This window comes from Myodes glareolus, chromosome 14, assembly GCF_982192425.1.
Source record: "Myodes glareolus chromosome 14, mMyoGla1.1, whole genome shotgun sequence".
NCBI lineage: Eukaryota > Metazoa > Chordata > Mammalia > Rodentia > Cricetidae > Myodes > Myodes glareolus.
The window spans coordinates 51,069,431-51,097,378 of record NC_142039.1 but is presented as its reverse complement, the minus strand read 5'-3'; the positions used below and the strand labels follow the sequence as shown (position 1 = coordinate 51,097,378).

General features: G+C 49.8%; 1 protein-coding gene across 1 annotated transcript; it reads left to right on the top strand.

Moving 5' to 3' along the window:
- Positions 1–27,948, top strand: Pxdc1 (PX domain containing 1). Its single transcript, XM_085699352.2, has 5 exons — positions 1–482; positions 15,457–15,548; positions 16,624–16,741; positions 24,506–24,617; positions 26,844–27,948. Exons 1-5 carry the CDS (start codon positions 227–229, stop codon positions 26,959–26,961), a joined length of 696 nt encoding a protein of 231 aa, XP_085555478.1. The 5' UTR covers positions 1–226; the 3' UTR covers positions 26,962–27,948.

The window sequence follows — 27,948 nt, the reverse complement described above, 5'->3', positions numbered from 1 at the left end:
GCGGACCGCACGCAGCCGCCCCAGAGAGTGCACGGAGCCGGGGCATATCTGCGGGGCACCAACCTCGCCCCACAAGGACTCTTAACGGCCCTTGTGGGGTTCGACCGCGTCCTAAGAAGGAGGCCCCCCAACCCCGATCGCCACTGCCCGGAACCACTCTGCCCAGGCGGACCCCGGGTGGGGGCCGAGGGCGCCCCCGGCGGCAGGGGTATGCGCGGTCCGCGGCATGGCCTCGGCGGTGTTTGAGGGCACGTCGCTCGTGAACATGTTCGTGCGCGGCTGCTGGGTGAACGGGATCCGTCGGCTCATCGTCAGCCGGCGCGGCGACGAGGAGGAGTTCTTCGAGATCCGCACCGAGTGGTCGGACCGCAGCGTGCTCTACCTGCATCGCAGCTTCGCAGACCTGGGTCGCCTGTGCAAGCGCCTCCGCGACGCCTTCCCCGAGGACCGGCCCGAGCTGGCGCGCGCGCCGCTGCGGCAAGGTGCGGGGCTGCAGGACTGGGGGCTGCGGGACACCGGGGCTACGGGGCGCCAGGGGCTGCGGGCTGTGGGAGTGGCGCTGGGGGAGGAATCGAGCGAAGAGATCCTGTCAAAGTGCAATGAAGTCAGAGAGGGAAGAGTTACTTAAACTGAGACTGTTTCTTCCCTCTGCTGGTAAGCACCAGACATCTAGACCCCGGGTTTCCCGAAAAAGGGTACCCAGCTGTGGTTCAGGAAGGACTGGGAGCCGGCATGGAGCCCGAGACACACACTCGTGGAGGATAAATGAGATGGGTGGGAAAGGGGACGAGGTCACCAGGACTCTCACCCGACTGTTCCAAAGAATTAGTCTGAAGAAGGCAGAGTTTTGCGAGGCGACACCCGGGACTGACAGCTACTGGGTTCCAGCCGCTTTCCCCGCTATGGAGAACCAGTGGCGGCTCGAGTGGGTTTGCTGAAGAGAGTAGACACAGTTATAGAGTGTCGGAATTGGGTGATTGCACCGAGTACGATCGCTGCCGGGGTGCTCCCTGAGAGAGTCTCGGTCCCTATTCTGCCGCAGGACAGTTGAGCCTGAGCGTGAAGTGCCACGCAGCAATTTTTCCCACCTCTCCTAGGAGGAGACCGCCCCGCCTGCATCTGTCGGGCCAACCCAGGGTCCCCACCCCTGAGCTGGGTCGGCATTCGGATTTGATTAGCCACGGCCGCCTCCTCCTCGGCCTTGTGACGGTCCTGGTTGGCTGTGACTCTTGTTTTCTCAAACAGCGTTGGCTTCCCCTTTCCTACTGCCAGCAAAGGGACTGGAAGAGGGGAGGAAACCAGAGAGAGGCCTTGGTTGAGACCGGGAAGAATGAGGTGTGGGGCATTTAGCTGCTGACAGGAGAGATGGATAATTTCTGAGTAGACTTCCCGCCAGTGTGTGGCCTCCCGGGGCTCCGAGATCCATGGACCTTTTTTCAGAGTCGTCCAAGCAAGCAGCAAATTCTGGGGCAGCTTGGAGCAAAGTTACTCAAGGTTAGCCAGTACACACCTTCTTGGCTGCCTGTCTGGCTAAGGTCTGAGATAACCTCCGTTCCCTCTGGTGATATGCCCCACCCGTGTGTGGATTATGTGGATAATTAGCTCCATTCTCATGACACATCCCCTGGCAGACACATCATTTGCACAGATTGCCAAAGCCGGCGAGTGTGGAGGCCACGACTGACAAGCCCACCATCCCAGCCCCTCCCAGGGGCTGGGCGCCATTTCAAGACTGGACCTGTTTTTATTGTTTCAGATTTGCCATTTGTTAAATTTTCAATGAATGTCTGATCAGGAAAGCATAACAAAAGGTCTGTGGTTTACTCAGTGGCTTCTCCTGGAACAAGGCAGGCCATAAACTAGTTGAACTTCCAGGCAGTCCTGGCCTGGTCTCAGAACTCCCATTACCTCAGGCTAACTGGAACCTGGTCTACAGCTTTGAGAGTACCTATCGCCCAGGGGGCCTTTGTGAGGAGTGAAAAAGCCCGGTAGTGTCTGAGGACAGTAAGTCTGCAAATGCCACTTGTTTCCTGTCAGCACCAGCCTCTTCTGGCCAGGGTGGCTGGTACAGAGGGTGTGGGAAGGGGTGTGACGGCAGTGTGGAGTCACAGGTGGAAAGGCCTTCCCTGGGGCTGTCGGGAGGGAGGAAGCCACAGCGCTTGTTCACCTGCCCTCTTTTGCATTTATACAAACTATTGGAATCATTTATACAAACTACTGGAATCACAGATGCTTGACTGTCCCCGTGCAGTCTCCAAAGAGTAAAACGAGGCCTATGGGAGGTGCCTTCAAGTATGTAAAGGGGAGAGCACAGAAGTGGGGGTTAGATGGGGTAATGGTGTGGCAGGGGCAGCTGGGGTGAGTCCCGGTGGCTGGAGGGAAGGGAGTCTCTGACAGCCTGCTCTGTGACTATTAGAACTGTCCGCCACTGGTGGCCATTCCTATCTGACAGAAGCCTCTTACAAAGGTCCAGCTAGTAGCGACTAGACAAAATAAAGATGAATCCCGGAAGCAGAGGAGGGGTGACCAGGAATCATGCTCTATTCTGATTCTTCTTTCTCTGTGTGACTCTTCCCTAGGACCACCCCAGTTCTGTTTCACAAAGTCAGAAAGGCCCCTTTTCTTTTTTTGATCCCTTCAAATTCAGGGAAGTTATGTACTAACTCATTTTAAGGCAAAAGAAGATTCTACCTCATTTCCATGCAAATTTCTTATTTGCATTAAAAAATTGTCTGGATTTTCAAGCTTCAACCGGGAAAGGTATGCAGCTGGCATTTGAATTCCAGTTGGTCAGAGTCTCAAGTATTTATTAGATTGCTAGGCTGAGTTAGGTTTGTGTCCTTGGTTTATTAAAGAAGCTTCCCAGGGAAATGGATCTCTGAGCTGCCTCTGGCAGGCTGAGCTCCTGACACAGTGGGCCAGCCATGGCTCCACCTTGCGTAGGCTGAGCTCTTGACACAGTGGACCAGCCATGGCTCCACCTTGTGCTTCTGAATCTTCACGCAGTTGAAGAGGGGCTGAGCCCTCAGCCTTGATTCCCCAGAATTGCCGTGAGAGAGATGTGAGAAGGAGAGAATCGGACTTTTGTTCTCCCTCTGTGGTTTTATACTTAGTGGATATCCATGGGCTTTTTAATGTGTCCTGGTGACACAGGCAGAGATACGGTGCCACTGCAGGGGGTGGAGGCACAGTGCTCACTACCTTACCTTCCTGGCCTTCTGTTTCCATGACCTGGAGTAGTGCTGATCTCAGGACCTGTCTTGCTTCTGTCAAGTATCGCTTCTTCACCAGACCAAGTCTCTCCAGACCTAACTCGCAGTAGGTTGGTAGCTCACAGCCTAGGGCTGAAATAATCACCTCTTACTGTGTTGCCCTCCAGCCCTGGGAGAGGAGGGAGCTGAGTTGAGCTGCTTCCTGTGGACATTATGTTTGTGTTGCCACAGTGGTCCCCCTCTTACTTTGCTGCCCTTTCATCACTGGGCTGTGTTTTGTGTTTAAGTCCTCTGTTGTGTGTATCGCCTACTGGTTCAGATTGACAGTGAGACCTCTCGCTTTGTTTACTTCTCACACATAAGGTCTGCATTTGAAAGCAGAAACATTCAAAACGTTCCTGTCGACCATTTGAGGTTCTTGAAGTATTTTGATCCTCTTTTTAGTCGCACCCATTGCAGATCTGAGACATCTGAGCTGGCCTGATTACCTCTGCTGTTGCAGATTCTATTTCAAGGTGGCCAGGTGAGCTTGAGTCTTTGGTAACTGCATTTTGGGTTTGCATTCATTTATGTGGTCACATATTGGCTGCCAGGCACCGCGCAGGTGCACGGAACAATGAAACGAGAAAACAATAACTAAAACCTTGTGACCTATCTCTTTGATTCCTACATTTTGGTTGGGAGACGTGCATTAATAAACAAGATCACAGAGTAATAAAGAGATCACTGTGGCTGGAGAGGAGAGTATGGCTAGGGAGCAGGAGAGGGGCTGATGGCGGTCAGTCATGGTCCTCATCATCAAGGGCTCTGGGCCAAGGAATTGATTTGATCTGTGTTGAGCTCTAGTTGATGCCACCGAGAAAGATGGAATAGAGCAAGGGAGAGCAGGGAGGCAAGGCTGCTGGAGGGCTGCTGGAACCAGGCATAATGGGGCAGGTGTGAGAAGGAGATGGACACTTTGGCCTGGAAGAGAGAGCCACGGAGGCATTGCAAGTCTCTCACACTTGGTGTGTGGCACATAGGACAAGCCTAGAATTCTCACACAGGGCTTGCCCTGCGCTGCAATGGGGGCCACCTCAGGGGATAATTGAACCGAAGATGCTGCCTGAGGGTGCCAGCCTGGAACCTGGCATGTAGTGGCACAGTTTGTAATGCAAACCTGTGCACGGCGTTTCTGTCCTTGCTATATTTAATTTCATCACCAGTGATGAGCATCTTCTGTACTCAGGACATGGCCTCTCCCTAGACTTGAAAGCCACAACTGGGACCGGACCAGGAAGGGTTGGACACTGATCCAGCACCTGACTCTCACGCCGTAGACATGTGCTCAGTTCCCAAGGTGTACCCCAGGTCACCATCACATTGCTCTCACCTGGACATCAGGGAGAAGTTGGATGTTACTACCAAACAGGGAGAATGGCACCTGATGGATGGGCCAGCTGCCACTCAGAGGCACCCGCTTGACTTGCCCACACCAGGCTCCACTCTGACATCCTTCTCTTCCCTTCCCTTCCCTTTCCTTCCCTTCCCTTCTCTTCCCTTCCCTTCATTTCCGCTCCCTCCCCTCCTCTCCCTTCCCCTCCCTCCCCATCCTCTTTTCTTTTCTTTTTTTTCTTCCTTCGTTCCATTCTTCCTTTCTTTCTCTTCCCATTCCCCACACAGGGTTTCTTCGTGTGGCCTTGGTTGTCCTGGAACTCACTCTGTAGACCGTTGGCCTTGAACTCACAGCCTGCCTGCCTCTGCCTCCTAAGTGCTGGGGTTAAAGGAGTGTGCCACAACCACCTGGTGCCTCTCTTCTTTTTCCATAAATGATTTCTTGGCTGTACTTGGTTCCTGTTTCCCTGATTTCATGCCATAGCCCTTGTACTATGCCTTGGATAACCATGACACCTGGGTTGTCTTCTCCATCTGTAGGTGGAACCAGTTAGAACTTAAGACAGCTGGTCCAGTGGCCTGCACCTACAGCTTTTCTCCATGAGGTGCTGAAGGAGATACTTGCCTCTATGTCTCTACTGGGCCTCACTGTAAGCCCGCAGGCAAGGCACCCCCAACCCTGTGCCCGAAGGCTGCCCTCCAGGAACTTAGATCATTCCATTGCAAAAACCAGTTTGGGCCTGAGAGTTCTCTCCTGTCTGTTTTGGTAGACACGTTTCAGAAGTGAAAGGGAATCTGTTCTTGCGCTGTGCATAGTTGGAAATAAGAGTAGTCACGGTACTTGTGGGCGGTGATACAGAGAGATTCAAAGATGAGGCCTGTGGTGCCTCTCCACAGAGCTCAGCTTGCTGCAAATGAGGTGTGTGGGCTTGAACTTGGGAGGGTGCAAGGGCCTGGCACCTTCCCCTGGGCCAGCAGCAGGCTGGGGACAGTAGATGGAAGGCACATACTGTCGTGTGTTGGCACTGCCATTTCACAGCAAGACGGTTCTAGTGTTTTCCTATTTTGTCTGCTGGGGGTTGAACTCAAGACTGTGCATTCCAAACACCCACTCTGCGCTATACTCCCAGCCCTGCTTTAATGCCATTTTTGTTCGTCTTTGGCATGTTCAGGTCACACTCTGCGTCCACTGGCTAGTTTTAGTTGCCAGCACTTAAAAGGCTGTGTTTTGTTACTTCTCAGTCTGGAAAAGCTCCGGAGAGCGCTTGATCTGACTTTTGTTCCTGTTGGTGGGAAGAGGAGGGGCCAGAGTAGCCATAGTTCTGTGCTCCGCTCAGCCCTGGCAGCTACAGCATCTCCCGAATGCGGCAGGGTCACTGGTATGTGTGCTCACGTTGTGAACTGTCCTGATGACGTTGAGGGCGGGTGCCTGTCTTCATCCCATCCCCAACTAGGGTGAGGGTGGTCACAGGCCATGTCTTGTAATGGATACATGCAAACTCCTTTTCCTGTTTGTCTGGAGAATCGGAGTCTCCTTCCCCTTCGCTGATGAGGAAACCATGTCTCAGTCCTTGGACAAAACAGGGCAAGGAAGGGAGTGAAAGGGACTTTGTCACATAGTGTCTCATTCCCACCATTACCATTCCTGTTTTCTGTTTGGGAACACTGGGGGCCTGGGAGATTGGGTGGCAAAGCAGGCGACACAGCCAGGTCACTATAGGAGGGCACTACATTTGCTCCTAGACAGTAGTGGGGAGGGGGAAGGGTTTGCTTTGCTTGTTCTGTCACCTGCTGCTTGCCCTATGACTTTTAGCCAATCTGCTTGATCCTCAAAGCTTAGTTTTTCTGCCCCCCTTTTTATTTAGCATACAAAATAATAAGTTTCATGGTGACAGTCCATGCAAATATTTTTTTTTTCTAACTTGCCTTCCAAGCCACCCTCCCTGCCTCCCCTTCTCTCCTTGCTGGTGGCTCATTCTTGCTAGAATAGCTGCAAGAACATCTGTGAGACAAGGTGTGATTGAGCCCCACTGAGTAATAGCCACAAAGTGCCTAGCACCAAGCTAGACACAGTCGCTGGCTTTCTTCAGCTGTCTATCATATGCCCTGAGTAATCCCAGCAACCCCAATAAAAGGCCTATAGGTAGGAGAATGGGGGGGAGAGCGCTGGTGCCCAGCACCACCTGCATCCTGCAAGGCTGATCCACCTAAGAGCCTACTCATGCTCCCAACAGTGCCCTTTGTAGGTGCGACCCCACCCTCCCAGTGACTCTGCCCTGACTGAGAGAGAGAATGTAGCATGTACCACAGTGGAACTGATTGGGCCTGTGGCTTCATCCGTTCCCAAACTAGTAATTATTGCTTGGTGTGGGTCAGACTTGAGTGACTGAGGAATCCTGGGTTAAGTGTGTGCGTCAGTCACTCTTAAGAAACAGAATTACCAAGCATGTGGGGTGCTTGTCCCCCAGAACCTGCCTGGGAGGCTGTGGTCTCTTTTCTGCCCCTCAGCTCTTACCACTCCACCCCTCCCCAGCCTCAGGGCCTCTTGTGGGTCTCTATACTCCTTCCTCCCTCTGTCCCTCCCTCACTCTCAACATCTGCTCATCCATCAGGCCTCCTCCCGCTCTGTGTTCTCCTGGGTCCTAGACCCTGTGGCCAGCAATTGCCTCCTGACTGCCTGTGGCCAGCAATTGCCTGTGGCCAGCAATTGCCTCCTGACTGCCTGTGACCAGCACAAATGTCCAGGAGAGGCAGGGCTTCTGCCACTGTTTTGGCCACATCATCACCTGGCCTCTGATCTGTGAACTTTAGACAGTGTGCCCTTCCGGTGTGGAGAGGTGAAAATGGGCAGGTACCCTGTGCCTTTAAGACAGACTGTCAGGGGCGGGAGGAGTAGGGTAGCTCAATGGTAGAGCATATGCCTAGCATATGAAGGAGGCTTTAGGATTGCTCTCCAGCACAGGGGAAAGGAATGGCCAAATGAATGAGTTTTTCTGTTTGTTTTGTTAAGATAGGGTCTCACCTTGTAGCCCAGACTGGTCTCACATTTAATATCCTCCTGTCCCGGCTTGCTAAGCGCTGGAGTTACAGGCGTGTGCCACTGTGCCTGGCTGGTGAATGGCCTCTGAAAACCGCCAGAGTTTTAGGAAGGGAATTTTTCTTTAGTTGGGGGAGAATAATGAACAGAGAGGAGGGATTAAGGGAACAAGAAAAATCAGTAAGCTTGATTCAGATGCATTTTTTTTCCCATTGAGAAAAACAAAATGTTTGGTCCCTTTAGGAGGCCCCTGCAGGGAGCAGGAAGCTTTGGAACCGGAAGGAAGAGCAGCTTCCTCCTGTGGGTTCCAGGGAAGTTTCTTTCTGGCTCCACTTCTTCTGCTTCTTTCCCCTGTGTTCCGGACCCAGCTTCTTATCCCGGGAGAGACACGGAGGGACACCTCCACCTCTGTGGTCCCTGGATGGGACGTCACTCCTCACCTCCACCTCTTTGATCCCTCTCTGTAAGCCTGGCTGTGCCCAGACCAATCGGACAGAAGGGAGGAGCAAACCCACCAGCCAGAGTCTTCTGTGCTAGGGCTCCAGTGACCAGTTAGCTGGTGTGCAGCGCTGCTCTGCCCTGTGTCAACACACACGTGTGCATGTGCGTGCCATGCGCTTATGTTGTGCAACTGCGCTGAGCAAAGAGTCCCTGCCTTTTTCCAGGATTTGAGAACCCCCAGAGGAGCCTTGTTTAGAGGCTGGGGTTCCTGCTTAGTAGAAGGAATTCTTGCCTGTGTGTTCAAAGCCTGGTTTATCCCTAGCAAGCCAGCCAACAAGCAAGAAGGAGGGTGGGAGGGAAGGAGGAAAAGAGAATAGATATTTAGAAATTGCTGATTTTTTTTTAAATTTTGAAGTATGTTGTCTCTAAAATACGTGTGTTTTCAGGCTTTTAGTAACCCCCAGGCCCAAGATTGTGTGTCCTCTCCTGCAGCGCACAAAAGAATGCTGCTGAGAGCCCTGTGACTTCTGTGTGCAGTGTGTTGATGGGCACATTTGTTAAATGAACAAAAAACCATTTCAGTGTAACTTATTGTCTGGTCCCAAGAGAAAATTTCCCCCAGGGCTGTCCTTTGTGGGGGAGTCAGAAAAAAAAAACGTCTTCCGGCTGAAGGGAGGCAGGTGCTGTGGGCCGTGGACATTACTTAATGGACTTCTCTGACCTCGGCCGCATCTTGCCCTTATGACTAGAATCCCTCTGCTGAAGCACTCAGGTTAGAAGTGCACCCTCAGCCCCACCGCATCCCATCCCCCACCCAGTCCATGTCTTCTGCCGAGGAAGCCTGAGGCAGCTGTCACTAGTGTGGGGACCAAGCTCTGTTTAACAGAAACCTGGGACCTCAGACTCGGGTTTCGTAGATTAGGAAGCAGATTTGTTTGGGCTTGTTTCATTCAGTTTGGGTTCCTAGAGTAAAGGTGTTTACTTTTGCCCAAAGCAGCCAATTATAAAACAGTCACAGACTGTTCTTTTCTTGTGAGGCCAAAGCCCTTTAGGAATAAAGCCACCTCTCTGGCTGAGGGCAGGGTGTGTGTGTGGGGGGGGGGGGGGGGGGGAGCAGCTCTAGGCTGACTCTTTTTTTTTTAGATTTTTTTTTAAAAAAAATACCAATCCAAATTTCCACTCTCTTCCCTCCTCCCATCCCCTCCACACACCCTCCCACCACCCCCCCATCCTAAAAGAGGGTGAACTGACTCTTTTCTGAGATAAGGTTTCCCTATGTAGTTCTAGCTGGCTTGGAACTCCCTGTGTAGACAAGGCCTGGCTCTGCTCCTGAAAGTTAGGTTTAAAGCAATGTACCACCATGCACAACCAGGTCAACATTTAGCCCCTGAATATTTATATATCATGTAAATTGCTTGCTGAAGTTTATATATCATATTGAAAATAATTTTTCAAGCTTTTAACTGTGCTAAACTTGGGTAAAATTCTTGTGTCACAAACTATGTGTTGGTACATTTTAAAAGTTGAGGATACGTGAGTAATTAATTTTTCAGAAATAAGGCAAATTTCAGGGACTATGAAGCCTTCTGGGTCAATTTTTCCCCATGTTGAATAGTGGGCAAGTGTCATTTCTATGAGCTTGTGATTGAAATCCTTAGGCTTATGCGATGTGTTGTCACCCTCTGCTGGCCAATTGTGGAACTACAGCCTCCCAATGTGACTTTATTTTTTGAATGCATCTGTACACATTCACAACTCTCTTGTCCTCCTGAAGTATCGACCATTATGATCCCAGCTAGCAAATCCATGTTAGACATGACTTGGAAAGCACAGTTGTTTACGTTTGCTTCATCCAGCTTCGGTTCCAGGAATGAAGCAGGTGTTTGCTTTTGATGAAATCAGTTAAGCACAAATTAATTCTCTGTTCTTTCCTTGCAAGGCTAAAGCCCTTTAGGAAGAAAGGGCCTCTGGGCAGCTCCAGGCTGACTTTTCTTAAACTACTAATAGTACTTGGGAGTATACAACCCAGAAAGAAGTATCAGGAACTGTAAAGCTATTGTATTTAAGTACATTAAAAAGTAAAGTTCAAATTGTATCTTACTAGACACATGTGAGATTTGCAAGAGCCAGCCTAAGCCTTTCAGAGCCAAGTGACTTAAATTCCAAGGGAGTAACTCAGCAGGTGCAATAGGAAAATATGCAAATACGAGCAGATAGTGTACTGTGCTAGTGGCCAACCTGCTCAGACCCATGGTGCTTGTCGCCTGTCCCTGAAAATTAAAACAGAAACCCACAGGAAGACGGCTCTCAGAACTCTACCTTTCACAGATGTTGCTTGCAGAGTCTAATTATTATTACCGTGGTGGCTGCAGGTATTCGGGGATCCCACCAGCTGTGAAACTAAGAAACCCCAGGAGTGTAAAGCAAGAAGTTTCCAGGGGCAAATTTATTTCTTTTTCTGCATTTCAGTCACAGAGTAGAGGGAGGGGTGTGTGTGTGTGTGTGTGTGTGTGTGTGTGTGTGTGTCTGTGTGTGTGTGTGTGTGTGTGTCTGTGTTTATTTCATGTGAAAATATTTTTTGATAGAAAACACTTTTAAAATGATTGAAGGGAAGGGTGCTGTGAGCTTTGGGGTTTGGTAACTCCTCCGTGCTTTGCTGGCCTAGGGGCTGATAAGTAAGGACAGGATGCTGAATGCTGCCTCTTTCCTGCTTCTTGAGTTTGTGCTCCTTGGCCCAGGGCTGCAACTGCAGCAATGGTCATCAGGCTGTGAGGAAAGTTTTGACAAACAGAGGAATCCACCATTTTGCAAAGCCGGTTAAGGGGTCAGTGTTCCTTGTCACTCAAGCGAGAGTGGTTTTTGCAGATGGGATGAGGCACCTTAAGAAAGCCAACCTAATGCCAACTTGATCGTTGCGGAGCTTGCATGCGAGCATCTCACAGGCTTTCCTTCCCCATTTGGATGTCTCTCCCTGTTACTTTTGCTAAGAACACCACTCGGTTTTCATTCAGAATCATAAAGACTGGTCTGAGGAAGCAGATGCAGCTTAACCTGAAGGGCTTTGCAGTCTGAAAGCTACCTGTGCCTCTGACTGTGGGCACTGGAGACTTGTTGGCCAGCAGGGCCTGTTTCTCAGTGTTGTCCCATAGCTGTGAGAACTGGCAAGGCATGGAATTGGTGAGATGGGCTGGGGTCACAGCCAGCAGGGCCAACGTGCCGACGGCTGTCTCTAGAGGACTGAAGGGTGCCTGTGCTTTTCTCTCCTGCAGCCAGGAAAATGGGTCAGAGCAAAGACAGAATGCAGGGCATGAAGTTCGTGCTGAACATGAGACAGGCAGCAGGCGATCTTTTCAGTAGGACAGTCTTTATACTAAGGCGTGCCTCCTTGTTTATCTGAAACTCACAGTTCACTGGGTGCTCTCTGTTTTCCCTGTGCTCTGACTGCCCTAGACTGGTTGTATTCGATGATCTCCCCTTATTGTGAGGAACCAGTGACCAAGGCGTCTCATGGAAGGAAGAGCTTAGGGCGCTTTTTAGCTCCAGAGTCCAAAATGGCTTGGGCAGCATGGCAGTGAGTGGTGGGCACACAGCAGGAGCCGGGAGCTGAGAGCTCACATTTTGAGCCATAAGCAAGAAGACGTGAGCGTCAATTATCGGCGAATCAATCCCACACCAGTTATGTTTTAAGGGGTTATTTATTTTGGGGGGTAAAACTTACATACACCATAAACTGTCAGGAAGGGAGCCTAGTCGCTGGAGCAGGAGCCGGGAGCAGGAGCCGGGACCAAGCACCGGAACCAAGAGCCGGAACCAAGAGGGCCTGATCCGGATCTGCTTCTCTTTTTAAAAGAGAAATATACCACGCCCCAGTGGGCTGGTATTTCAGCAGCTATTGGCTGACGGAGCGGAAGTCGCTCCCCGCTGCACTATGGGCTCGTATTTCAGCATTTCAGTGACTATTGGTTGAGGCAGCGGAAGTTACTCCCACAACAAGAAATGGTATGGGTTTTTAAACTCTCAAAGCCTGCCTCTTGAGACATATTTCCCATAAGGCCATGCCTACTAACCCTCCCCAGCGTTACCAACTGAGGGATGAGTGTTCAAACATCTGAGCCTATCTGGGGACATTCTCATTCAAACCACTATGCTGGCTAGAGCAGAGTGTATTTGCCTCTCTGTTAGTGGTTGTAAATCCAACCAGGAGAAACAGAGGCATAACCAGGGCTCTGGCATCACAGCTAATGAGCTAGAATCAAGCTCCTTCATTAAGAACCCAGACGCTGCTCCCACCTGTAAAGAGGTGTAGGCTGGCTGGACACTGACTGTACAGGAGGTTGGTCTCCTAGGAATCATGCTTTCAGAGAATGAAAGTAGGTCCTATGTCAGTCTAATGGACTCCTGTCTAGAATTGCAGTTCTTGGAAACCAGAGGACAGCGTTGCTTCTTTGAAGAAAGAAGCTCTGTGGGACTGTTATGTGATTTTTTCCCCCTCCTTAAAAATAACTTTCCAAGGAGCTCTGACTTGGCTCTGTCCACTGCAGACTACTCTGTAACAAGGAATGATGTTCAAAGTGTCCTAGTGCAAAGAATAGTACCTGTATCCTCATCCTCGTGTGCGCACACAGCTATACCCCCTGCATCCTCACGTGCACACACAGCCACACCCCCACACCTTCATCCTCATGTGTGCACACAGCCACATCCCCTGCATTCTCATGTGCACACAGCCACACCCCAACACCTTCATCCTCATGTGCACACACAGCCACATCCCCTGCATTCTCATGTGTGCACACAGCCACACCCCCTGCATCCTCATGTGTGCACACAGCCACACCCCCTGCATCCTCATGTGTGCACACAGCCACACCCCCTACATCCTCATGTGCACACACAGCCACATCCCTACACCTTCATCCTCATATGTACACACAGCCACACCCCCTGTATCTTCATGTGCACACACAGTCACACCCCTGCATCCTCATGTGCACACACAGCCACACCCCTGCATCCTCATGTGCACACACAGCCACACCCCTGCATCCTCATGTACACACACAGCCACACCCCCACACCTTCATCCTCCTCATGTGTGCACACAGCCTTGCCCTCTTAATGATCGTGAGAAAGTGAGAAAGGTGTCATTGATTTCTGTCATTGTGTGAACATTGTGAATACATATACACCAGCTGTGCTGTTCCTAGGTGATGTCTCTTATGGAACACTGCCCTTCATACCATGCTGTGCCCCAAACACACCAGCATGCCTCTTATGACTTTCTATTTCTCTCTTTGAAGAGCCCAGAGCTTTGAGAAGACATTCAGGAACTCTGGCACCCTGGTGTTTTCTGCTTTTCTTTTCCTTTCTTCAACAGACAGGGTTAGGGTGGGACTTGGGAAGGGGGGAGAGTGGCCCAGTCCCTTTCTCTGGGTATGGCCAGGGTGTTGTCCTTAAATGTGTGCAAATGCAGAGTATATGAAGCCTGGGGTTTTCTAGTGGAGCAGTCACAACCCACTCTGTCACCTCTGGTTTTCACATTCCATGGCTGACCACCTATGGCCTGTGTGGCTGAGGACAGAGGGAGGGAAGGAGGGAAGGAGGGAGAGGAAATGCTATCAACAATGCTATCAACAAGCAGCAGTACTTGCATACCTGGAGGCCCATGTGAAGGAGGCACTGGCATGGACATTAGGGATAGCCTAGGCTAACCTTTCAGAAATGCCCTCTCATTGTATCTGGTAGGAGCTCCCAGGAACTATGTGTTCTGGTAAAGTTATTTTGATCATGCTTGTTGATCTAGGTGATCAGTTACCTGAAACCTTAACACTTTACCTTTTGTGAACAAAACCAAACCAGAATCTGAGAGACACTTTTGGAGACTGACCATAGTTCTGGGATCTAGGTCTCTGGGGTTCTGTTGCAGACTGTGGGGATTGTGCCATTCTGGTCATACAGAGTCTTGGACAAAGTTAGTACACAAAGGAATCATAATTCCATCTGTTGAAAGCTGGTAGGGGAAGCTAAAGTGGGAAGTCTTACATTTGTATTGCTCGTGGGAGACAGAAAACTCCACATCTCCCAATTATAGCCTTGAGCTATAAGATTTTAAAAATAAAGTACCACATAGCCCGACATCCAGTCAGAGCCTGTGGTGCCCATAACAAGCACTGGTGCTTGGGTTCCTGGAGAGGGTCATGACTCATACCCACATGGACTTTCTTTGAGACCTTTTTCCCTTCTGAACGTTGCATTTAGATGACTTGCCTAAATATGGGCTCCGTTTTCATAGGCCTTGTGGTCTGGGCAGCTGGCACTAGCCCAGTGAGTCCTTGCCTGTGATATCAGGGCTGATGGGTCCTGGGCCACCCACCCCGTGTGCAGCCATCTTGTTGATGGCAACCGAGGGGTCCCTGGCTAAGCTCTGACTGTGTGCAGGCGTTGGTGGTATGGCCCCAGAATGTCCCAGTGCAGGGGATCTTCCACCCTTGTCCTCCTTCCAATGTCATTTTGGGATGTGTGGCATCGGTAGCAGGAGAGTCACACATCACTGATGTGCACAGTGGGGAGGGGTAGCTCAGGACCTTGGCACACACAAGGCTGAACGAGTACCGAGTCTCCACTATGTGAGGCTTGGTTTTCTCTTCTTTTTGGCCAAGAGTTCTCAAAACAAACAGCTCCCAAGTTTCAAATCACATGCCACTATGAGTAGTATGATGAATTAAGCCACCCTACCCTGACTCTCCCGAGATGAGAATGGTTCCCCTGTCTCATGTCTGCACGCTGTATTTGCTACCTCGCCACCAATCATTAGCAGCTGTCTTGGGATCTCAGTACTCAGGGTCCTATGTCGTCATCCCCCCACACCCCCCAGCAACATTTTGCTTAATGCTGGCCGTAGAATGGGAGACTGGTGATGCTGGTCATTGGGGCACGCAAAGAGAAGCAGCTACAAAGCCTGTCTGCAAGAGAAGAGGTGAATAGTCTCACAAAATGAGACCAAACCCAAAAGCAAACCCTACAAATGCAGGCTGAGGTAGCCAAGATCTACTGAAGAGGGCATTGCCTGTCTGTAAAATTATGGAGATGGAATTCATGGTAGCTTTCCCATCTCACTTCAAACTGTGAAAGCAATAGCTATGGGCACGGTATGTGATTTGGGCTGAATTATGGTAGCAAAAACTTTTATCTTTTTGGGTCTGGGTCTATCTGTGGTTTCAAGAATCCATGGGAGACATTGAGACGTTTCTACCTTAGGTGCAGGACATTTTGCCGTGGAAGATAACATAGGGGTAGCGTCCTCATCGTAGGACACACTGGCTGTGTATCTGTTACTTATTTCATCATAGGCTGCTCGCCTCTCTGACCTGGCCATTTCTGTCTCTGTTCTAGGACTGCTTGCCATCAAGGAGGCACACGACATAGAGACCAGGCTCAACGAGGTTGAGAAACTGCTCGAGACAGTCATCAGCATGCCGTGTAAGGTGAGTGAGGTGTCTAGGCGGGGCAGGAAGGCCAGAGTGTCCCAGCACCAACCAGACTTAAAGGCAGGTCCCTGCATCTCACTCAGTGTTTCTTTTCCACTAGACATCCTGGCAGACAATCAAGGGAAGGAAAGCTTCTGTGAGCTCTACCGGGTTCTGAGTCCTGAGGTGTGAAGCAGGAGGGAACGGGATTCTTCTGGAAGCAGCCAGGGGCCCTTACTTTCTTTCCTCACCTAAGAATTACTCTTCTATTAGGTTTAGAACAGGAAGCCAAGGACAGTGTCCGCATCATTGGCAGCCACGGTGTTCAGTTCCGTCTCTTTGGAACTCACACACTGAGTCTATGAGCTTGATGTGGAGAACTAAGAATTCATCTAGAGGGTCAGACAGAACTCCCTAGCTCTTAAAGGTTCTGCTTTCCCCACTGGCAAATGGTGGAAGTAGAAGCAACCAAGCTGATAGTAAAGGAGGGAGCTGTAATCTGGGAAGTCCTTCTGTATGTGTATTGCTTGTATTGGTTAATGATTAAAGAAACTGTCGTGGGCCTGCACATGGCAGAATAGAGGTAGGCAGGGAAAACTAAACTGAATGTTGGGAGAAAGGAGGTGGAGTCAGGAAGACACCATGTCACTGCTACTGGGAACAGACAAGCCAGAACCTTGCCCAATGGGTTAAATTAAGATATAAAAGTTAGCCAATAAGAAACTATAGCTAATAGACTAAGTAGTAATTTAATTAATACCGTTTCTGTGTGGTTATTTCCAGTCTGGGCAGCGGGGAATGAATAGGCAGCCTCCTACAACAGAGCTGGGTGTGATCCACCAGCTATGTGTGAAGCATTCCCCAGAGCCACACACCTAGCCAGAGGCTTGCCTGTTAGTCTCTTGTAAACAAGAAACTACAGTGATCCACTTACTGGGCACAGGCTATCATCCAGCCCCTGCACAGGCCTGGATTGCCTTCTGAGCATCATATCAGTTGGGGTTACCTCTGTGCACAAACCCCACCCCAGCACACCCACGGGATATATTGTGGAGAGCTTTTCATCTTCAGTAATGACTGTGTTTGTCCCCAGTATTCTAGGTCAGAGGTTGTACTCACCTTCTTTGAAAGATCACCTCTGGATCAGGTGTTAAAAAATGATAATGTCCATAAAATTCAACCCAGCTTTCAAAGTCCTGTCAAAATATCAGGTAAGAGCCGCAGTGAAGGCATGGGAGAACTGCTCTAGGTGGCTGTGGTGGTTACAAGGTCTTTCCAGTGTGGCATTTTGGTGGGTGGGCTCAGCTGCCCCCTTGGGAAGAACAGAGGGCATCTGGGGAGACAGACACTCAAAGCCACCTGTGGGAGGGGTAGGGGAAGGAGGGAAGACTGGCAGGGACAGAGTGACGGTGTAGTGGTATCTTTACCACATAGGGATGACAATGCCAGCTGTGTGCAGGGGTGAGCTGGATGGGTGGGTTTTAGGACCTGGGGTGGGAGAGGTCTCCTAGATATGGCTGTGAGTGTATAGGGTGGGTGGTCCATCCAGGCTGTTCGGTGTCTGGTAGCTTCCTGGATTATGTTAAAGGACAGTGGACAATGTGAGGGCCTAGGGGCCCCTTGGTAACTGGGAACTAACCTCTAAACGTTCTTTCCAGCTGATCGCAAGTAGTGAGGCTGTTTGTCCAGGTTGATGTCTGTCCTACAGGGTCACCACAGGCTCTGAAATCTCACCGGTTGTCCAATGGGGCTCTGATTGCCTACTGTGGTACATAGACAAGCTTCTGTCTTGAGTCTGAGTGGGAACAGTGCAGAGTCCTAGGCCTATGTGTTGTATCATTTCACGGTTTGGGGAAAATGGGAAAGAGAACAGCTGAACCCTTAAAGGGGTGGGACATGGCTTCAAGATGACCTGGAGGCATCGCAGTTGAGGGGACAGATGAGCTCCAGGCACCGTCTCTGGAGAAATCCCCGTCCCCTGTCCCTGTCCTGCCTTATTTTATCATGTAATGATCATATGATGTAATGACTACATCACCGTGTGTTTGTCCTGTAAGACTGAAAATAATGAGGTGGATTTAAAGGGATGAATGCAGATGCCACCTGGGGCTTTAAGTTTGTTTTTATGTGGTTTTAGAAGGACTGGTGACAGGTCCTTGCTGCTGTGTGAGAACTTGCTAGTGACCTTTGCTCATGACAGAGGTGCAGCATCTAAGCCTACAAGGGCAGGGATCTTGTTCTTCTTGTGCACCTTGAGACAGCAGACCACATGAGATGTTATACCTGGCTCTGGAGACTCTGCAAAATGAGCTGCTGCATCAGAAAAGACCAGACATGGGAGGGACAATGAGTAGGAAGAAATGAGGCAGGGGGATTGGGGAATCTGCCCCTTAGGCACTGGTGGACCTGAATGGAAAGTGTTGGCTGGGCACTGGTTTGGGAACCCTGAGTTGGCACAGAATCCTGGCTAACAAGAAGGGAATTTGTAAATGACCTGCAGCTAAAAGTCTTGGTGCAAGGTATGGTGTGTGTGTGTGTGTGTGTGTGTGTGTGTGTGTGTGCACATGTGGTGTGGGGTTGTTGCTATGTGAGGCAGAAGTCTGAGGGATAACTTCCTGCTAAGTGAACTGTTTGGAATTCTATGGGTTTCTTCCATTCCTGAGGCTCTCTACCCTTCAGTGTTCCTAGCCTTCCTATTTTGGCTCCCAGATCAACCAGGCCTCCCTCAAGCTGGAGTTTCCTAATATGAATTGGAGAGCATGAATATTAACTGGAGTGTATGCACCGAGCAGCATTCTGTCAGCTCCACTCTCCACTGAGGGAGCAGACACATTCAATAACCTGCAAAGACTTCCACATTGATTTCTTTCTTTTTATCATTTTTTTATATGTGTGAGTGTTTGGCCTACATATATGTCTATGCATCACATGGATGAGGTACTTATGGAGGCCAGAAGAGGGCACTGAATCCCTTGGAGCTGGAATTATGGGTAGTTATAAGTCACCATATGGGTGCTGGGACTCGAACCCGGTCCTCTGCAAGAGCAGCAGTTACTCTTAACTGTTGATCCATCTGTCTCTTCAGCGCCCCCTCCCCACTCCCCTTGCCCCCAACCACTGATTTCTGTTGAAGTTCTTTGTTCAGAAGCACTGGCATCTTCTTGAGGAAACTGTTCCCTTGTGGGCACCTCAGGTTTTCCAGTCTCAGTTGCCTTCATGGACCAGTGTGTTTCTGGGGGTGTGGCTCTCAGGAGGAGGCCCACAGTCTGAGGAGTTCTGGCTTCCCATGAACCCGTGACCTTTGACTTTCCCTGTTGCCTCTCCATTTCTCCGGAGTTCACCCCATGTGCTCTCACGAGGACCCCCAAACTGACTCCTGCTGTTCCGTGCTCTTCTCAAAGCCTCACTGGCAGAGGCAAGCCCTGCTTTCTCGTCATCTCAGACTAAAGACTGAATGGCGCATGAATTTTAATCTTGTCGCGTCATCTCCACACCCTGAGTCTCCTCCCCTGGACTCTGGTCGTTGTTTGTACTGTGACCCTCAAGAGTCACCAGGCAAGCTCTGCCCATCCACGGCCATTCTCATCGATTCTATCCATTTAGAAAATAGAGGTTGATGGTCAAGACCTCCCCTGACCCTTCTTCCCTTCTCTTAAGGGGTTTCTTCATGCACTCTGGTATTTGGGGAGGTGGTGGGTGTTATGGAGTTGGCACAGATCCTCCCTCTCTTGGGATGGTGATTTACTGAGCCTGGACTCTGAGCCTCCAGACTTTTCTCTTTGAATGTTGAGGCTGTAGGTGGTGAGGGCTCCACCAGATGGCACTAGGCATTGGTTGTGCTGAAAAATCTTCTTACTATCCTGGGGCCTCATCAAAGATGACCACTCAGGCTTAAGCGTTCCTTTCCTATACTGATTTAAGTGTTTATTAAGCACAAGAGAGCACAGATCTTAAGTGTTCTGCAATGAGGCTGTGGCTGTGCAGCTCCAAGGAAACAGAGGTTTCAGCTCCACCTACTTAGGGCTGGTAGGACTGATAGATTGCAAAAATCACGTTGTTGCCATTCAAGGTTTGAAAGGAAATACATTTTTGTGTGTGTGTGTTCTTTAATCTAGTGCCTATTCAATGTTAGCGTTAATTTTTACTATATGGGGAGAGACATATCAGCCAGTTAATAAAAGGATAATGTTTGTGCTTTTGTTCTATTGCGGAAATAAACTGAAAACATGATGCCAGGGAGGACTTAGGAGGGAGGAAGGCTATACTGTGAATGCTCCCTTGACTGACTGAAGATCTGCAGAAGAAATGGAATCAGAGAGTTGATGAGCTGCAGGAGTGGTGGTATAGAGTACATGTAAACTCTGCCACAAGTACAAATTAGGAGAACCACAATCACGGCACCATGCGCGCAGACTGAAAGATGTTCTAAAAAATATTCATTGATCAGATAGATAAGCTGTTGGTGGAAGTTCAAGGAAAATCAGGGTTTTCCCGGTATTAACAACGTATTCTCTAAGATATTTGTAAATAGTATTGGATAATGGGCCTGTGGATATTGTGTAGTACACACATGCACATAGGCATACCCCGTATTTCCACAGAGGGGCACTCAACAGGCCCTGTGGGGTTCCTCCCAATGGCACATCACCTAGTTCTAAGCATCTGGGAATCCAGCTCCAGGAAGAGATGCAAAGTAGTTCACCTGAATTCTTTATAAGTCATGAGAAGCAAGGAAAGACTTGGAGCCATCGGAGTCAATTAGCTCAGTGCAACAAAGAGTCCTGGATCAGATGTGCAGCAGAAGAAAGAAAGGGCCATTAGTGAAGACTGGTGAAACCCCACTGAAGGGGCTCTTCCCTAGTGACAGTGTCGTTCCCTGGGTGCAATGAGGGACCCTGTATGAAATGCTGACGGTAGGGGAGCCCTGTCTATGTCCTCATGGCTTACCTGGACTACAAAATATGAACACAGGAGTACAAAAGTATCTTGAGGTCTGGGGTGTGCCTCAGTGACAGAGCCATTGCCTAGCATATTTAAGGCCTTGAATTTGATCCTTGCATAGGGGTAGATGGGGTTAACTTGAAAATGAGCTTTTTCAAGAGTTAGGGATGTGACTTCACTAAGTAAGCTACTTAGTGATTTTTTGTTGTTGTTGTGGGTTCTAAACTGACATGCAAGAAATTCATGAAGTTTGTTTGAAAATAGCCTGGGGGCCATGTCGTTTTTCTGTATTTGTGCCCACCCCTAGTGACTCACACCAGCCAGGCTCACTTCCTGAATGATTCCCAACCTTCCAAAGCAGCATGGCCAGCTGGGGGACTAAGTGTTTAAACACACAAGCCTTTGGGGGCCATTTCACATTCAAACCACAACCTCCCCCTCCCGTGAAGACTGGCCCAAGAGTAACCATCCCTTCAAGCCGTTGTCCGGTGGGTGGACGGCCCCTGGGGAGAGCGCCACTGAACAACTCTTAGCAAAGTGCTCATTTTAAACCGATGGCCCCTTCAATTAGATGCGTGTTAAGATTAGTCTGTCTTTGTTGTAAATTTTGAATAATTCCTCACAAGTCACAGCCCTTCTTAAGACACTGTTTGTTAAGTCAATGGAAGAGATAAAAATATAAACTGTCCCAGAATCTTTGTTCCAGCTTTACCTAGCACAGGTATAGGAGGGCTACATGTCTCTGGCGAGGTTTGGAGCCTGCCGTGGTACCTGTTTCTGTGTCAGTGTTTCTCGGTGAGCCATCGCTCTCCGAGCCAGCTTTGATGGCTACATTAAAGGATTACAGATACAGATGTGTGTTGAGAGGTGGCTCAGAGTGATGAGGTTGATGGTGGGGGTCCAAGAGGGACCAAGAGCTTCTCTGGGATCATCTTTTGTGAAATTCTAGTAATTTGAGCAGGGTCCCTTTGTGACCTGGTTGCGGGACTCTGAGGGACTGAAGACCAATATACTTATTGTCCTCAGAGCCCAACTGGCCTTGGGAGCTTTAGATCTCATTTATGTTCCCAAAGGCTCTTTGTCATAGACAGCCGAGGTGTGACTTGTTCCAAATCTATTCGGGAGGGGCCAGTATAGACTATACTTTCTGGACTCCGCAGTATACATTAGTCATGCCAATAGCTCCAGGAGTTTGTTCAGAAGTGACTAGCATCAGTGACATCTGCTTGAACTCCCAGGATCCCTTCCCCAGCACAGATTCCCTTAGCAAAGGGGTGGGAGAAGGAGACCTAGGCTGTCAGTCAGCGGTGTGGAGGCTGCACAGGGGCTGCCTGCACTTCCTCAGACAGACAGATTTGGGTCAGAGTTAATAAGAACAATAAAGAAAGTGACTCTCTGCTGCCTCGCCCCTTTGAGTGGGGAGGCTAGGAATCGGAACTCGTGTGGGGTTCGCTGGTTTTCAGTCTGACAGCTCACTGGCTAAGCATCTTCCCTTTGTTCTTTGTACAAAGAAATGTAGCTGGCCCAAGTTCCCAGACCCACCCCTTAGTGGAAGAAAGAGGAAGAAGGCAGGGGAGGAAGCCAAAAGCTGATAGCGCCCCCCTCACCAGTGTGACTGACTGAGCAGTGCTACAGGAGACCCAGGTTAGCCCCTTCTCCAGAAAGCCTGATGTGCTTTTCAGCCAGGACTTGGGAAACTGACTGAACAATAATTTTGTGAAAGGAGGAAACCTAATTCTCCTTACTCCTTTTTGGGTGGTTCCCTGATTCTCCGCACACAGAGAGGAGTTCACAGAATGGAGCACCAAGTGCCTAGAAAGGTTAAAAAAATAAATAAACAGGAAGTAATAATGTCTTCATGGAAAAGCCAGTTTCTATACTCAGGAATAAATTAGACCGTGGTCAGGTGGGGAGTGGACTAAGATAATCCTTTAGAAACAAAGGCATCCGATATCCCCAGCCCTTAAGATGGAAGAGATACTCTTGTTGGCTGTGTGTGCCAGGAGGAGAGGAAGGGCTAAAGGCAGCTGTGTCCCCAATGTGAGGATACGACCTTGTGAACTAAACACACCCATTTTCTGGAGTATGTGTTAAGTGTGTGTTTTAGGGTAAGAGCCTGGCTTGAGGAGACTAACAGAGGTGGTCCCAAGAATGAAACTCACCTGCTTAAGAATCAAGGACCAGAGATGAGGAGAAGATTCAAGGCCAAGATGGCACCTAGACTGCTGAGCTCCTGAGGGAAGGCAATGCAGTCTCTTCTGAAATGTCAAGGCTGTAGTAGATAAAAGAGAGAGAGCCAAGCCTTTCTGGGTTTTGCATAGTAAGCTCTCTGCATCTGTGGGCTCAGAATTTGTGAAATCAACCAAGCATAGGCCAAAATACTAGGGAAAAGTGCTATATCTACCGATCGAGCATAGCCCTTTCTCCTCGGTCATTATAATAGTGATTTACATATCATTTATCATTTATGAGGTATTACATGTGATCTAAAGATGATTTAAAGCCTAAAGGGAGGATGGGTGCAGAGTCCAGAAACACTGTCCCATTTTGCATTAGAGATTTGAACCTCATAAGCTTTGCTATTCAAAGAGAGTGTCTGTAGCTAAATGGATGCTTGCTTGCCATGATGGGGCCCAGAACATCATGGGATACTAGAGTTAGGTAAATCCTTAAAGGTTCTCAAATACAATCTTGAAGGTATCCCATGGAGAAGAAGAATTTCAAGGCCATGAGGCTGCAGGCTAAGCCTCCAGCTTAGTGACTGCCACCAACCCTTCTCTTCAGCCCGTCCAGGCCTAGGAGAGCCCTTGTAACCTAATAGTTGGTATAGAAACAGGAAATCACTTTTGTTTGTTGATGTTTCTAAAGTACCCACATCTGTGAATACGGGAGAAATCTTAGTGTGTGTGTGTGTGTGTGTGTGTGTGTGTACGATTTTATGAAGCAAAGCCAGCAGGTCACTCTGCTTAGGATTAACCAGGATGTGGATGTTGTCAACCCCATCTCAGCTAGGGCTGAGGTCAGACAGGTCAGGAAAACGGTGATGTCACACGTTACAGTGATATATAGATCCTGCCTCCAGCTTGAGCCCAGTCCTCTACCCACTTCCTTTCATCCTCGACTGTAAACCCAGAGGGACAGGCATGTGGGAAGTTGCTCTGATAGCCAGAGGATCTTCCTTCAGGGAGACGCACACTGCCCCTTTGGGCACTGGTGTCAGCACCTTAATCTGTCTGTCTGAACCCTAGAAGGATTCTCTGGGCAGTGGGAGGGTGAACTAGGGACAATGGGTGATGGGGGAGGGGGAGATTGGTGTGAACTTCAATTCTAAAGTTTTATTTTACAATTTCACACACACATGCACACACATGTGCTGTATGGTCCCCTCACCCAATATTCTCTCTTGTCACCCTCTCTCTCCCACACAGAACCCCTTCTCTTTACAGTTCCCCCTCCTATTTTCATGACCTTTTTTTGTAAAATGACACATTCTATCTAATTAGAGTTGCTGGCATGAGCATTAGTGGGAGGTTATTTATTGAGCAAGAGCAACTTGACACCTCCGACGACTATCACTTTTCTTTCCACGGTTCCCATTATCAACTGCCTGCAGTTGCTCAGGAAGGGGTGGGACCTTTGGAGTCCCTCTCCCACTCATGACAGGTGTTGATGGATTCAGTCTTGGACAGGTAGTCTCTGTTGTTGTGAGTTCCTGGGTGCAAGAGCTACAGACGACAGCATGGTATCGCCCTCTCCCCATCCTCCAACTCTTACATTCTTTCTTTCCCCTCTCCCACAACACTCCCTGAGCCTTGGAGAGGGTGCTATAGATGTCCTATTTGGGGACAGGCACTTAGCATCTCTTATTCTCAGCACTGTGATCAATTATGAGTTTGCATTAACAATCGCTCACTGTGGAAAGAAACTTCTCTGGCCAAGGCTGAGAGCGGTCAATCTATGATAAGTCCTGAAATTCTAAACCTCAAGTGCTGACCTCTCCTGAATACTTACCTTATTATGGCTTTGGTTTTCAGAAATCATGAGGTCCAATGGATTTTGTTTGGCAAACACAGAGACAATAGTCATTGACCACAGCGTACCCAACGGGAAGGACCAGCTCCTGGACGCGGATTCCACAGAGCATCTGTGAGTGTACAGCTTCTGATGCGGTTTCATACTGGGGGTTGAAAGCTGGTGGCTTGTGCGGTGCTCTACAGGGAGGAAAGGGCATGGCCCATTCCAATATGGACCCAGCCACAGACTCCGCCTGTTTAGGGGTTCCTATTCTAAAAGCTTGCCTCATATTCTGGTGAGAGTTTGGTTAATTGATCTAGGGAGAGACCTAGTCATCCAGTCACTAGACATGAGGGGAGTTTTGAAGAAGTTGCAAAGCTCCAGTATCTAGTTTATGCTGGCTCTGAGGTGTGAAACGCTATCTTCTGGTCCAGGATCCAGGCTCCATATGCTTTTACATTTCCTGCACTAGGGCTGTGATGCACATGTGGTCTCCCACGTTTGTGAGTGCTTCGTTAGAGCCTTATTCTAGAGAGGAGCCTTGGTTACTGAGGCTGGACAACCAAAAGCCTCTCACTCTTGCCTGAATTTCCCACCTCCGCAATGGCAATGGAGCTTCTCTCCAGAGTGTGCTGCAGAGAGCCTGCCACCTAGAGGCCAGCAGGAGCCTACAAGTTTGGCTCCTGCCAGTCAGCTCCTTGGTGAATCACTCGGGTAGCAGAGTCCTCAGACAGGCTGACAGGAGAACTGGCTTTGTTTCTGGGTGTCCCTGGGAATTCTGTGGAGGCAGACCTAGGCCCTGTAGCAGCTGGTGGTGTGAAAAGGTCTCCAGCTGACTCCACTGCCACGACAGTTCCTGGCCAGCACCTCGTCACACAAAGCTGAAAGACTTCTCTTTTCTTAACACTCATTCAGTGTGTCCCATCCCTGACAGTCAGAGGGCTCCAAGGAACTGCATGTGATGGGTGCAGCATGCCGTGGTGTCTTGGCCAGGCATGCCTAGTGGCTAGGCAGGTCAGGGGATTACTCTGTCAACACAATTTCTCACCACATGCTCATGCAAGCTTCTAACATCATGCCCTCTGTGAAATTCTTCAGCATTCCCGGTAACTGCTCCAGAATGCGCGTCAGTCTCTTAGAAGTAGGCTGGTGAACCCTCAGAGATTGGAAGGCTGGTGGCACTTGATGCTTACCACGTGGCCCTGGGCTGTGAGTAGGGGCTGCCATGCAGTGGAGTCTCTGCAGAGAGCGTGCTAATTAGACCCAGAAGGAAGGTGGGCACCAGTGAGTAAGCACTGAGGGAGTGGTGTGCCTGATGGAGGTGGGACAGGAGGGGCAACAGGGCCCTTGGCAGTGCTGGTCCTGAGCCATTTTGGCAGTTTATAGTAATAAGGAATGGCGGGATCCTGGCTAGCTTACCCCGAAATAATTACACGGAAACTGTGTTCTTTTAAACACTGCCTGGCCCATTATCTGTAGCCTCTTATTGGCTAACTCTTACATATTGCTCTAACTCATTTCTAATAATCTGTGTGCCACCACGAGGTCGTGGCTTACCGGGAAAGATTCATCATGTCTGACCTGGCGGCTGGCTGCGTGGTGTCTGTTCTCCTTGCCTTCTTCCCAGGATTCTATTCTGTCTACTCCACCCACCTAACTGCTGGCCTATCAAAAAGGCCAAGGCAGTCTTTTTATTAACCAATGAAAGTAACACATAGACAGATGACCCTCCTCCATCAGCAGTTCCCCAAGCGTCCCTTCTTTCCTCCCGTCTTCAGGACATCCTTTGGTCTGAGGTGGGTGATGAAGGCAGAGGAGGTGGTGGGAAGTTCAGGATGGTGCTGTGCACACACTGTGTGAACTCCCCACATCCACGCAATTTTCATCCTCCTGAGCCTGAGTCAGCCTAGATCACACCAAACTTGACCACCCGGTAGAGTTTCCCTCCACGACCATAGGAAACCACCCTGTAGTGTCCCTTCCTGGTGTCCCTGCAAGCTCCTGTTCCCTGAGGACATATCGCCGACATCTGCCCATCATCCCCCTGCTGCTCTCCAAGCTGACACGGGGGCCTGACACAGAAGAGGAGCCGGAATGTCACCACAAACAAAGAATGAGAGCCCCGCTACCCCACTGAAACAAATGGGGACAGTGATTGCAGGGGCACCAACGCTCAGAAGCTCTTCCTGCACAGTGCCACCTGTGTTTTCCAGTCTGTATATCCGTGGTTCTTCCCATGTGTCTGCCGCGTGTCTGGGAAGGACCTCACCTCATTGATGTCCCTCGTCCCCTTCCACAGAGTCCTTGACTCTAGCTGCGGCCCTGTAAGGTGGCCTTCACCTCTGTCATCTTTTTCAGGTTCGAGAACGGCGGCGAGTTCACTGCTGAGCTGGAGAACGGCGATGACCCGGCAGCTTACGTCACCAACTTGTCCTATTACCACCTGGTTCCGTTTGAGACAGACATTTTGGACTGAGCCTCTCCATCAGGCCTTCTCTGCCTCAGTCCTTGACTGCATGTCTTCATGCCGTCCACTGTGTGGCCCCAAGGGCCAAAGCTGCTGCTCAGCCTGGGCCTCCCAGGGTCCTGAAGTTCACCAGGCCCTGGATGTCCTGAAAGCAGAGGCACAGGGGGCTCTTGATGTCCCCAGGCTGTCCCCAGGCTGTCCCCAGGCTGACTCCAGCAACAGGAGGCCACATGCCCTGCAGCTCTGAGAGGCCTTCTACCTGCCCTCGGCCCGCCAGCTTGCCTCTTCTCCTGGGACACACTGTTCCTGCGGGCCATGCTTCCTCTTGTTCTCATTGCCTACTTGAGGGGAGCATTCCTCAAGTCACATGGTTCTGACTTCCCACATTTCTCTCATGTGTCAAAAGGCACAAAGCATTTCAAGAGGATTTTTGATAAGCCACCAAGGTCTGGACCACAAGGGCAGGGGATATTAAGTCACTCGGGGCTTCCCTGAGATGCGTGGCTTGTTTGTTTGCTTTACATCTCCTCCCTGGAAACGGGGTTTGGGGTCAGCTGGAAGGAGTATTCGCAAAGGGTCAACCCTGAAGGGGAGGGGTCACCGGCTTCAGGGAGGGGAGAGCATGCACCATAAAGTGCATACGAACCCAGTGTAAAGTTTTTCTCCAGAGGAGAGTTCCCTCTCTCTGCCAGCTCCGAGCTCTTCTGCCTGACTGTGATACTGTTACCACCACCGAGGGTGCTTGAAGTTCCTCCCCTGGTGCACTCAGTGGCATGATTGCCCTGATGAATCAGGAAGGATGGAATGGGGAGGAAGGGAAGCTTACAGCTTGGACCACAGGAAGGTCTGGGTCCTGTGAGCTCGCCTCCTCATTGTGTCTACTAATGACCAGCACTTGCTAATGTAAATAATAGTAAATTATTGAAAATTCTAATTCTTTTACACAGTCTGTTTTTAATCTATTTTAATTAAATAAACTCTATTGTTCTACTTTGA